A 13,984-nucleotide genomic window follows, 5' to 3' on the forward strand; every position below is an offset into this window, starting at 1 on the left:
ATCTGCAATTATAGGTGAAAGTTAACCCCCTCTTTTATCTGTAATTAGGACCATTTGTAACGGGCACCCCCTCCAGTATTAATAGGTAGGTGCTAAGGAAACTCTGTGCCAAATTTGACACTTTTGTCACGTCTGTAACGATCCGGCCTATATTTTGCACTAAGAGACCTGACTATAACCTCATCTTGTAGCGAGCGAGTTGCTCCAACACACCCCCACACACTACCGCGAGAATCTCTGGGGAAAAAAAAAAATTCGATTTGAACACAACCCAATTCTAATTTTGAATTTGTTTGTAGGCTTAACTTAATTGTCGCCATTTTTGTACACTTTTGTGTTCTTTTTCTAGTACAAAACGACGCTATTTAATTCTGCCTTTACATTGCTGTATAGTGTTTTTCTTCCTTTTGCCCAGAATTTTGTCTTGTTGATAACGGAAATCGGTATACGTAGAATTTATATTCCAGAAACTCAATTAGCACCCACTCTTAGCTCAACTGATAGCCGGCATGATTCCATTCACTTTCAAAAATAAAATTTTGTGTTAACTAGTAACTTGAACAAATTGACAAAAGCTATCTAAGCTGAATGAATTTTGGAATTTCCAATCAATTAGTTGAAATAAAATAGCTGTTTTCAGGTCTCAAAAAACTCACCAACCTCGTTAAAATTTCTTTGAATCATTTTTGTAACGTTTGTTAACAAACTGAACTACCCAAACCACGCATTCTGCCCTTTTAGCTAGTGAGGCAATTAAAGTTGGGTTATTGTAGTTTGATTTGTAGTAGAAGGAGGGTTATATTTTTAGAAAAGACTTTTTAGAAAAGATGTTCAGTCTTTTCATAAATGCCTTATTCTACCATCGATGACGACAGCGGTCCGAACGAAAGCGCCAATCAGCAGCCGTTTTCTGTGCGTCCAAAAATCTTATTACCATGATTGCTTGTCTTTTCAATAAGAATTAACATCGAATCCTCTATATTCCTTTTGAAAAGCGAAAAAATGATAGGTTCCCTTTAGCTTTAAAAAAGTTCTTGAACATGTTATATATTTCCAGTCTAGGGAGTGCTTAATGGTTTTTCGACCAACATTGTTAAAATTTAAATTATGCTTTATTAGTCTAAACACAGTACGTTTCTTTTTGACGACTTGCCAAAAAAGAAGAATATATATACATACTGTGAAAGGTTTGAACCTAGGAGTGATTTCCAAAGTAGGTTGGGTGAACGTAGTCCTGAATAGGACTGTTGTTGTTGACAGTGACTGACGTTTCGACAACCTGCTGAGCGGGAGTCATCTTCAGAGTCAAAGTGAGTTGTATCACGTCAATTGATGGTATTATACTCTGGTTATTCATCTGATTGGTAAATTACGCCGCGATGTTATTGGTAATCTGTCAGTTAAGCCGTGATGTTATTGGCTATGAAGACTCGTAATCAGTAATTGGTGCGTCTCGATCCGTCTATTGTCACAGTTCAACAGTCGTCTATTGTGAGTCAAACTGTTAGTTCCCCAGTATACATACTGTTCGATAAAGTTTTAGAGACTATGTGGGTTTTTTCGATCATTAGTACTGTTAAGTTGTGTTTGAAGTGTAAATATTTAAGTACGTCTGATGCATCAGTAAGGGAGCCTTTTTTTATGACAACTTGCCAAATATGGAGAATCAACTGTCTTAAGTAAAATTTTTGGGACTTCGATGCAATTAAAAGGGCTGTGTCACGGCAATCCAGTTCATTTTGTTTAATTTTGCCGATTACTCGTCCTTAATCGCTATGGAACTTAAAGTAAGCAAAGAAATTACATGTAAATGACAAAATCAGAGATCCGAGACAAACAAAAATGTCTCCTGAGCATTATTTTTTAAGTTGCAAGCAGCAGGGATCAACTTTGAAAAACTGTTAGGCAGAACAGTTTTCAAAATCCCTAATTTCAATCCGTTTCAACCTTCTTCAGTTTTGCCCATCCGTGGCATCTGTTGTTTCTGTTATGTTATTTTAACCTTGCTTTAAAGTTTTAAGAGGCTATTTTTTTGTTTCTCTCAATTTAACGGGCATTTTGTAATTTCTTAATTTGGCTGAATTTCGTGACACAGCTACTTTAAAATGAGAGATTATATGGACAGGCGGGTTACCCCACCAACGCGGTTTACCTCACCTTACTGGGGTCCCCCACCTCCATGTAAACAGGCCTTAAGAAATGTGCCCCAAAGTGTGATGCACGTGCTGAGCTGTTATTTTTTCATTACACAAATTGTTTTCAGACGTTCGATCGTTGCCACCATCGTCGAGTGGCTGCTTCAAACTTAATAAATCTTAATCAGTTTTAAAGCTACATGACTTTAAACAGTCCGGGCCACAACCAGATCTGGGTATTTAATTTCCTGCAATGTGATTGGTCCATACCGCAACCAACACATTGATTTGACCGCGAAAGGACTAAGTTCGACAGAAATGTCGCAGCAAAGAGCGCTATGGCTGGGATGTTCCTTGAAGAAAAATAACAGCATGTACTACCAAACCGATTAATCGAGATGATTTTATGCGTCTTAGCGTTCGATTTACAAATATCAAGATGATAATGATCGAGGAAGGTTTCTGTAAAAACGCCTGGACTTATGATATCAAGAGGCCCGAAGCAACTGAACGACACGGATCGAAAGGGAAGAGTAGGGAATTTGAATACTTGAATTACTGATACATTTTAAGTGGAAAGGTATAAAGAAGTCGTGTTTGGATTACTTTTTGTTAGCACTGCTTCGGCCTAGAGTAGTATGCTTTATGCTTCTTCGGGAGCAATTGCAAGTTTTCAGTGTCACACCATTCAAAATAGATCAAAATAAAAATCAAAACCATTCGACAGATAAAGCCCAGAATCTGGGAAGTGAAAGGAGGTAAATATACAAAGACCCTCGCCAAGATTTGGGTCGAAGGAATAATTCGTATGCGAGATATCCGAGGAAATGTTTTACCCAAATTTATAGAGCTTTGTATGGAGACGCCATGCTGGAGCTCATCCGGATGAGCTCCAACATGGCGGACGGAAACCAACAAAGTAATACTCTTTCTAATACTTGAACTGTTTAGATATCCAAATTCCTCGAAAAAAGTTACTTTTTTAACCTAAATGACAGCTCCCTTGGCCGTAATGTAAATGCTGCGTCACGCAAAAGCTTAGAAATTCAAGCGTACTCTATTACAAAACCAAGAATCCTTTTGAAGCGAAAATTTGTTTGAAAATTAGTTTTCAGCTGCTCTAATACACCATGAAAGTAAAATCTCGGTAGGATCGATAGTTTTGTATTTTGAATTTTAGTGACGTCATGTGAAAACCAACAATACCATACGCGCTAAAATCTAACTGGGATCAAAGGAGTGCTGGATATCAATTTTCAATATTTCAATCGTCAAACATCTTGGATTAATATGCGAAGGTAAAAAAAAATAAATAAAATTTCTGTAAATTACACTCACAAAGGGTCGTAAACTGTCATTAATCAATGTCTGTCTTTTCGTGGTGCAAAACCCCATTGCGGATGAAAATATTAAAATACCATTCACCAGGTGGACTTTATCGTGTTCTAATAGCATTAAAGTGGGGTGGTAGGCCTACACGAATTTTAACTCATGCCAAAATGCTGCTCGTTTCAATTAAGTTTTTTTCCTCTGCTGGGTAGATTATGATCTGGAAGATTGTACATTTTCACTGAGATTTTAGCCGCTTGTTGCATACTGAGAGGTCATAGCACACACATCGATTTACTGTGGTTTTTGTATCTGGTCTGAAGGATTTTCCCTCTAATGCAAGGGCATTTTCTGTGACCTCAGTTTTTGAAGCGTAAAGCATTTTATTACGGCTGAATAAGGGTCTTAATTTTCTCCAAAGTGCCTTCTGGATCTGAATAACTAAGCGATTTTTGTTAGTCCGTGAATGTAAATAAATATGTTGTTGTTTTTTATTTTTGCAGTGTTGTATCACGCTGTGAGTTTTCTTTGCAGGATGTTAAATTATCACGGATAGTGATTTACAGATGCAAAATTATAAGAATTAAATGCAGCTTCAACTGAAGCTGCATCAACTATGGAGAAATGCATTGTGACTCAGTAGACTCCAGCTTGGTGTTTTTTTTATAAATGCGATTCTTCTGACTGGAGCGCGTATTCCCTTCCTTGACAATAGCTTTTGAATAAGCTTAACAGTGTTTGAACTGTTTTGTTATTGCCACTTTGTGATCAGGCAAGACCATGGTTACGGTTCTCCACGAACAAACTGGCGGCATCTTTTTGTCACAAAAACAAGGTGCTTTTGCTTTTCCATCCGACTGCAAGATAACATAAAATAAACATTGCGTTACAATGAAAAGCAGCACGTGAACGGCGCAATTAACTGACTGTTGCATTCTCCAAAGCACAGCACTACTTGAATTCGCTATGCACTACACCAAAAAGTCCACCACCAACAGGCAAATTTTATCTACATTTCAAAAAATTTTTTTTCAAGGATCAGAAAATTGAAACTCACCTTCTTTTTTAGATGTTTTGCGCCTTGTCCGGCATTTCTTTGAGCTGAAAAACTCTCGTGTTCGGTCGTTTTGCCTCCCAAGAACGCACAAACGTTAATTGGACGCCATTCTTTCTTCACACCTCTGATTTCTTGCTGTCTAAAGTCACAGCTCTCAAAGTAGTATGGGGAAAAGACACTTATAGGCACAGCAAAGAGCCTGGAAGTGACCTTCCCCAGGTTTCTCGGCGAGGGCGCCATTTTGCAAAAATGGGTGACGTCATCATATACCCAGATCTGGTAGTGGCCCGGATTGTTAAAAGTCATAAATATCAAGTACCTAAGAACTGCCAGAAAAATACTTAATTTCATCAGAAAATAATTCCCTATTTTTCTTGCCCTGACCTCTAGGCTTTACTTTAGCTAACGTTTTTGAGTTTCAGCTCACTTAATGCGTTCCACTTTAAAAGCCATTCTTAAAGCCAGGAACTGCCTAAATTAAGAGATTTCTAATATGCACGACCCATGCATCCCAAAAACGTAAATTAAACCCTTCATTCTTTCTCTTCAGAATTTACCACCATGTATCATCACAGTCTTCGTCAAGATGTCTTTATAAAGGACGAGTACCATTATTTGAACGTTTCTAAAATTGGAACGTTTACAGTATGACAGCCTTGACTGCACCTTTGAATGCCTCGGCAATCCTTCCTGTTTGTCCTCCAACCTGGCAGCTTACAAAGGAGCAGATGGAAAGTTGCGGTGTGAGTTGTTATCCTCAGAAAAGTACAGCAGTCCTGAGGAATATAAAAGGAACGAGAGTTTTCATCACTTTTCCATCAAGGTGGGGTAGCATAGAGTTTATTAAAGTAAGACATTTTTTTATATCCCAGTCTATGCGACTTTTAATAACCTGTCACGAACACTAATCGACGTAAAAGTGACTACTGCACGATAACAAGTCGGGGTTATTCAGTCGAATGTCACTTTCTCCTTTTTTTTCTTACTTCTGCCATCAACACTTTTACGCAAAACAAAATTACCTTAATTATATGGCATTTGACATCAACCTTTTTTTAACTTATTTCAGACTCCATGTATGTCATCACCTTGTCAGAACGGAGGCTCCTGTGTAGCGAACTATAAGTATCACTCGTTCGACTGCCGTTGCAAAGAAGGGTTCTATGGAGAATTTTGCGAAGAAGGTAATTGATATTCAGACCAGGGCCCCCGTTCAAGTTAAAATTTATCTGGGAACATTTTAAAGGCGTTGTGACGTGTACGTCAACATTGATGTTACCATGGCAACCGAGTTTTGACAGCCATGTTTTTCAGAATTTGCTTTTTCTCTAAAAAATAGGTTTAATTCATTTCTTTTTTTTACTGATTGAATTATTACGTTATCTACTTCTTTTTTTCAGTTGCCAAGTCCTCATGCCAAGACGTTTATAATCAGCTCACAGAAAAGTGAGTGATCCTATGCATAGTAATTTAATTGATGAGGATAGATCAGTTAAAGTCCGGGCGATCATTCGGAGTGCGTCAGTACTGTGTTTAAAAGCCAAAAATCAGCCGTCAGGCCTCAAAAACGGAATACAATTGTGTTGCAGAGAAAGTCGATATCACTTAATTAATTGTACATGTTAGAATTCGTATCGTGGCTGATGGATTCTATTTCAGCCTTTGTTCTCCACTCTGGAAACTTAGGGTTATTAGAGACCTAAACTCGTAAAAACTGTTGAATTTTTAAAACAAATGATTGGTACTGTTTAGATAATAAAAACCATAATCTGTGAACACCACCATCCTGCACTGAAGGCCCTCCAGCAAAAAAAGTTGTTGATGACATGCAGTGGAACCACGCCGTTTCGCTTAATACGAACACCCGTATAAAACGAATGGTTCGTTTGTACCGACAAAAGTTCAGATATTTCAGTGCTCATAAGTAAACCTGGTTAATATGGAAAACGAACACTTTTCTTGTGTCCCGAGTCCCAAACTGTCATATAATAACTATCGTAAACTCCCCCGGAAGGTCCTCAATAAAGTTTTATAGGGGAAGCTTATCCCTGGGCCTAACTCCTTGCGTTTTACGCCCGTCATTTTTGCAGAAAAGGTACTCCTTTCGTACACCATTGCATTCGTCTCTAATGGTTAAAGGTTCAAGTGGCTTGTTGCAGGCACTTTATCCCCAGGGGGTACTCAACAAATTTTTACGGGGATAATCCCTGCCCCGGGGTCCATGTCCTTACCTTTCCACATATCATGTTTGACAGAAAAGGTACTCCTTTCGTATACCATTCCATGCCTTTGGGCGGTTGAGGGGTGGAGTGACTTGTTACAGGCATTTTAAAATGAGCTCAGACCATACAAGGGTCAATGGGAAGAAAGACTGCCTTGAAATCAAACTCGTCACGCTATTTTAATTGGAATTTCTTTTTTTTAGTAACAAAATCGTATTTACCCACAGAAATCTGTAATTATTTGAAAAAGGTTCATTGTATGTAGGAAATAGGCAGTGGACAGTAAGGTAGCGAGTGGTCACCAGTGACCATAAAGCGGGGTTGACGGCATGAGATTTTCTGACTTGGGAACACAGAAAAGTACCCGTTTTCCGTCTTAACCGTTGTCCCTATTAAACGGGTTAGAGAAAACATGTGAGCATCAATAAACATGCAAAACTACTAAATATCTGTGTAAAATGTTCTGAGTAGTTGTCAAAAACAACCAATCCAAGTCTTACAGGTAGATGACGGGTAAAATAGGGGTACTTTGACGTCAGATGAGAAAACATCATGCGCTCCATTTTCGCGGTTTTTCGGTCGCCCCTTTCCCCTTCCTTCTGAACATCTGCTACGCTGTTTAGCCATCTTCGATGTCCAAATTTAATTCCTACAGAACACTTTATTCAAATACACTTTATTAAAGTTAGGTGAAGAGCAGCACAGCTTGGTATTATATTGCAAAAATAAATATCAACCTGTGCTTGAGGTGAAATTATATCTGAGTCCAAAGTACATCGTGTAGTACTAACGTAATGGGGAACCTGAGAAATTTACATTTGACTGAGACTGTACTGAATTCCATTCATTTATTTTTGCAAGAAGAAGCGAACCTTTTTTTTTTTACAACCAATTAAGGTACATTCCATTTTTTTCTCTCCGACGGTTAGAGCTGGAAAAATTAATGAGATTTCATTTTGTACAGGTTGAACGTGAGTCAGTTGGTCACTCTCCTCCTTGACTCCAAACTAGTTTCAGTTCTCTGTCACTTTGGAAATTTTGGATGCGGAGATGGAGGATGGACACCGGTCATGAAGATGGACGGCAACAAGGTAAGACATTTGTGTACGTTTTCCTTTAGTTTGGCGACAGGAGTGGAAAAAAAAGTGTTATTAATAATTAAATACAGGTTTGCCTCTGTCAGCGGTAATTTTCAACTATCCTTAGGCTAGCCTGCGAATACAGCCGTTTCTCCTTGCTCCTCGTCGCTAGGGACGTTCCGCCAGGAGGAACGTCTGCACCTCAGCGACAGAAATTCCATACTTATGACGTCAAATTGCAAAATTTTCTGGGAGAGCATAACCCCAGTCCTCCAAGTTTGAAGCGCCTTCGGAGCCGGCTAACTTTTCTTCTCGTGCGTACATGCTAAGTCCCTGGATCTGAAAGATTTTTAAATCTTTCAGATTAAAAGTATTAAGAACAGATTAAAAGATTAAAGATTAAAAGTATTAAGAACACCTTTAAGCTGCTGGAATATCTCGGTCAGTAGCAGAGGTCACCTGCCCTTTCTGTTAGACGATGTGAAGGTTTTCATCAAAACACGGAAGCCTGGTGTCTGTACTTGCAGATACGCGAGAGTTAAAGATAGTTATATTCAATTCGGCATTTTTCAATCGCATCAACCACCGACTAATGATTACGGAGTGCAGTATTTGTTTACTTTTTATTCTATCGGTGACAATTAACGCCATATCGCCTGCTGTAGTCTGCTACGTAGCCGTTATTAGTGTCGTCACGCAACGCTCCTCCCCACTAACACTAATAACGGCTGTGTAGCAGACTACGCCTGCTGTGGCTAATTTCATTTTATAAAGCTGGAGAAACAACGACGATGTAGATTTTCTTTTCATTGTAATTGATCTTCCATTGCAAATTCGTTTTTTTTGCTCCTCCGGGAAGGATGTAGTCTTTAGAAGAAAAAAGAAACCTTTGAACTTTTCTTTTTAAAGGACAATTTTTCTATTTCTTCCTCCTTTCTACCACAGCAAACGTTTCACTACCATGACGCCTTTTGGAGCAACAAAGAAACCTTCAATCTTGACGGAGGGAAGACTGGGTTTGACTCACAGGAGACCAAACTTCCCTCCTACTGGAACACATCCTTCTCCAAGATCTGCCTTGGTATGAAGATCGGCCAGCAGATCAAGTTTATTGTTATCAACAAGCAAGCGAACTCCTTGTACTCTCTGATCGCTGATAGGAAGTACCGCAGGACCTCACTAGGTCTTGACACGTGGAAGTCACTGATTGGTTCTGAGACCTCCTTGCAGCTCAACTGTAACAAGGAAGGTTTCAATGCTGTTTGTAAAGATTCTCGTTCTTCCAAAGCCAGGATCGGTATCGTTGGTGACAACTACAGCGATTGCAGAACCTGTGAGTCTAGAATTGGGTTTGGTACTGGAGGATATCGTGCTAATAACAACACATGCGGAAACGAGGCTAGTGTGTTGGGGCCAGATAATGGCGAGAAGCATATTAAGGCAATGGGATATATTTCGGTGCAGTAAAAAGAACCTGATCTTCGGGGCTAATTTACTTTTGGCGCCAAACGAAAGTGTAGCTTAAGGAAACTCTTCTTCTCTCTTCGTTTTTTGTGGATAAACAATAGACTACGTCTAGATTGAATTAAAGTTAACCATTATACATAAGAAGTAAAAGACACACTGAGAAACTAAGATTTAAATAAAGCTATTAGCTACTGTAATCCAGTCTCGCTATTGCTCTACCCGCTAACAAAAACTGTCTTATTTTGAGATTGGAGGTGAGTTTTCAGTTTTTACTTGTTTTCTTTTTCATTATTGTTGTTTTACTTAGATCAGCATTTAAGAGGACGAAGTTGGTGATGCGAGTATTAGCTTTCTTCCGTGGTCTGTTTGTCAAGCTCTTTTTAATGAGTGACCTTGGAGAGCTTACAAAATCCAAAGTAATAATTATAATAAAAAAGATAAAATAAAAAACGTCCTGTGCTGGTATTTAGAAACGCGGGTGAGTGTTAACGTGTAAATATCAGGTCGAGCCTATAACAGGCTTCTGTAAATATTTAATTTCAGGGGTCTGAAATGGACGCATTGGCATAAATTAGTCTCTAACTGGGTTGAAAAAGTTTTTAGACGGGGATCATCTTTCTTAAATTGTGATCCAGAGGGGATGCCGGGTGAGGAAAAAATTGGCCGGGACACTTTGCGGTTGCAAACGGTTGCTGCCCGCAGACAATCTTTGAAGACCGATGTTTGATGTGTAAAAGCCGATACACACGAGGGATTTTGCTCCCGGAGCATGCTCCAGGGGAGCAATTGCTGGGGAGGGGCACTTGCTGTTTTTGGTAAATTCTGAAGATGACTCTGAAGATGCATGACTTCCACACAAATTGTCGAAACGTCAGTCATTGTCAACAACGGGACAACGATCACCCGGCGGACAATCATGCTCAAATGACTCTTGGGTTCAAATTGAGGCTTGATCGTCAGTCGCTGTTCGGGAAACGAGCCCGAGCCTACTACTGAAGACATAATTAAAACTGTAGCTTTATTTGGTCTTCATTATTTCCCGGGATTCTCCTTTTTAATGTTTTCCTGTCAGTAATAATGTCTCAAAAAATATAAATATAATGGTTAAGTTAAAGCATTATGTCTCAAAAGCTTTACTTATGAGTTCAGTATTACAGTAAAAACCCGCATATAAGAACCTGTTGATTTAAGAACCTACAGGCTGAAATTTGGCATTCAAATAGTCAAAAATACAAGAACCTGTCCAGCCTGGCAATTAAAGAAACTGTTGGTTCTTATACAAAAAAATCACTGGGGCTCCAATTTTGATGGTCAAAGAATTCTGGATTTTAATAGTGGGAAATTTCTGACAAACAGTTTAATATTGTGTATAATTATGTTTTCCGTGACTATGTACATTTGTTTAGATTTTCACGAGAAAGACGTTTTCCGTAAAGCTACGGTGCAATATAGTCGATTTAAGATCTAAAAGATCTATATATTTCTGCCAATGGTAACACTACGACAACCTCTGCAAATTAAAAATATCTATTAAGAACCTTATCGCCTGAATTGTGAAAAACTACCCAAAAATATAAGAACCTGTTCAGCCTGACCTCGAAAATTCTAAGTTCTTATATGCGGGTTTTCACTGTATTCTCTTATATATCATTACCTTACTTATGCTTGTACACTACGGGGAAATAATTTTTTTATGCTCCACTGCTGTTTCAAATCGTAAAATTACAAAACGAAGCGGTTCGTATTATAAATGATGTTTTTTTTTTTAATGGAATCAATAACTCCATACTAACGGTATCCCTGAGCCTTTTGAAATTTCTTGATATTGTAAAGCTAAACACATTGTATGCTTTTTTATAATTATTTCCACCATGAAAAGTTTCCTAATATACCTGTTTCAATAGTATCTGAGCTACATAATTACAATACCCGAAGTACATCATCTAATCAAATAGTCATACCCCCATTTCGAACTAATCTCAGGAGATTCTGCCCCAGCGTTATTGGAAGATTCTTTTGAAATAGCATTCCGCAATTAATCAGAGACATTTATAACCATCTAAAAAGTTTTTTAGAAAAGCAGTTTTAGCTGTTACCTTGCTCAATACTAATGAAACATCATCTCTATAACAATTCACTGAGCTATTTTTCTTTTTTTTCCTTTACTTGTTATTAAGAACTACAAGGTTTTTGTTGTACGTAACTTTAAGGGGCACAATGTTAGTTTTTCTTGACGTGCCGCTCTCCTCTCTTTCCTATCTACAATGTGATTTAATTGAAGTGCTGTAATTTTGTCTTGTGCGTTTTCTTTGTTTGTAAATTTTATTTGTCACTTGCTTTTTCACCGTACATGTAAATCTAATTTTGTATTATCTTTTGCTTAGGTTTAAAGAAACGAATAAAATGAAATGAAAAAAAAAAAAAATGAAATAATGACTTGGCATGCAGACGCCCCCCTCCCTCCTCAATAAATTCCCCGAGCAAATAATCACCTACTTGATGTAAGGCAAATGTGCGGGTTTTTTTAACTATTGCTATGGTTGATGAACACTATGTGGTCATCAGTGAAGTGCTTATACTCAATTTTTGTCACGCATTACTGTTTCTTTGTATTTTTGCCCGCGAATACAGCATTCTATCTTCCCTCCTCACCGCATTGACAGGCAAATTGTACCTCAGCAACCGTGAATAAAACCGTTGAATTAAGAGCATTGTTTGTTGTCAATGATTCCTTTTCTTGAAATAGGAACTAAAAGGGAGTTTCTCTGATTCACCTACACAAGTAACCACCCCACCCCTCCCTTACTAGGCAAGCTTTTAGTTGTTTCGCCAGCTGGTACCTAAAAAAACAAACAACTCACCGGCAGATGACTTAAACCATGATGGGTAGGACTGATATTGCAAAAACGGACATTTCTTGATTCAACTTACTTGAAAGAAAGTGCTCATAACCTAAAAAAGTAATTTTTTTCATTGAAACCACATATAACTAAAAGAATCTGTGGAAAAAAACCTCGATTTGAACACAGCGCTATTTTCAGGTCTCAAAAAACTCACCAACATTTTTCTTTGAATCATTTTTTAGAACGTTTGCTAACAAACTTAAGTTTGAAATTTGAACTAACCCGAACCATCCGTCCCATTGTTTTAGGTGGTGAGGCAATTAAAGTTGGGTTCTTGCCACGGACCGCCAGATTCCACAGCAGGTGATTCCTTTTACTAATGCGTTAATACTGAGTTTGCTAACAATCAGATGGACATAACTACATTGTACACAATAACCACGTTTAAGAAAATCCCGATAAGAATTTGGTCTTGCGTTTCATTCAATTCTGAAGGGTTCAATCGCATCGAAGTCCCAAAAACTTTATTTAGTTTTAATTAATAGACAGCTGATTCTCCTTATTTGGGGGGTTCCCTTTTTATTGATGCAACAGACGTACTTAAACAAATATTTAAGACTGTATAAACTAGACATAACTTAACAGTGCTAAACATCGAAAAAACCCACGTAGTCTCTAAAACCTTATTGAACAGTCATATTCTTCTTATTTGGCAAGTCGTCAAAAAGCTACTGTTTTTAAAGACTAACAATTAAAGCATTATATATATTTTAACTATATTGGCCGAAAAATCCATTAAGCACTCCCGAGCATTGAAATAACATTTTCAAGAACTTTTAAGTAAAGCTAAAGGGGACCTATCATTTTTTCGCTTTTCAAAACGAATACAGACGATTCCATGAAAATTCTCTTTGAAAAGATAAGCAATGGTTGTAATTAGATTTTTGGACACACAGAAAGCGATTTTGTTGATGGCTGCTGATTGGCGCTTTTATTAAGACCGGAGAATAAGGCATTTATGATGGACTAAACATGAAGTCTTTTCTGAAAATACAACCTTCCTTCTACCCCAAATCACCCTAACAAGTTTGTTAAGTTCTTATTAGTTTCATTCTTTTTATGTTGTATGTTCACAGTTAACTAAAGAGAAATACACCTGTAAGTTGACCCTCAAGGCAATTTAATTAATATTCCCTTGTAAGGAAGAAGTAAAGTTTGATATACAGCCATATTAAATTGCAGTGCAGAAAACTGTAAAGATATTTTCTAACGCCAAAGCTTAAGAGTCTTGGAGCTAAAAAAAAAGATTATTTATTTTGGTAACGTCTCCTTTAAGGGGCCAATACCCAGGCGACTTTTTTTTTTGTCTTGTTTTTATAAGAATGTGTTATTTTTTTCCAGAGCCTTAATCGTAGTAACCAATACGTTGGCGTATAAAGTGCATTAGTTGAGGTTTCAAGACTTGTCATTAATTGGCCCTGCCATACTGAAGCGAGGTACCATACGAGAAAGTCATAAACACAAACATTTAATATTGTTTAAAAAACTGAAGGTTTTTAGAACGGCTATCACTTTACAAGACACTGCTTTTGGCAGTGTTTGTCAAGTTCATCCACCGATTTTACGAAGTTTGCCCCACAGATTGTTAATCGTAGTAACCAATACGTTGGCGTATACACTACATTGCTTGAGGTTTCAAGACTTGCCATTAATTGGTCCTGCCAAGCGACATAACAGACAAAGAAAGTCATAAATAACAAACATTTCATATTGTATAAAAAAACTGATGGTTTTTTAGAACGGCTATCACTTTACAAAACACTATTTTTGGCACTGTTTTTAGGACACTCAG

The 13,984-nt window shown here is 37.8% G+C and overlaps 1 protein-coding gene across 1 annotated transcript; it reads left to right on the top strand.

Moving 5' to 3' along the window:
• Positions 1–4,770: 4,770 nt before the first annotated feature.
• LOC140944750 (uncharacterized) lies at positions 4,771–9,289 on the top strand. The gene is made up of 6 exons (XM_073393865.1): positions 4,771–4,800; positions 5,168–5,344; positions 5,591–5,705; positions 5,922–5,967; positions 7,708–7,834; positions 8,768–9,289. The coding sequence occupies exons 1-6, from the start codon at positions 4,771–4,773 to the stop codon at positions 9,287–9,289; spliced, it is 1,017 nt and encodes a 338-aa protein (XP_073249966.1).
• Positions 9,290–13,984: the final 4,695 nt, after the last annotated feature.

This window comes from Porites lutea, chromosome 7 (assembly GCF_958299795.1).
Source record: "Porites lutea chromosome 7, jaPorLute2.1, whole genome shotgun sequence".
Classification (NCBI taxonomy): domain Eukaryota; kingdom Metazoa; phylum Cnidaria; class Anthozoa; order Scleractinia; family Poritidae; genus Porites; species Porites lutea.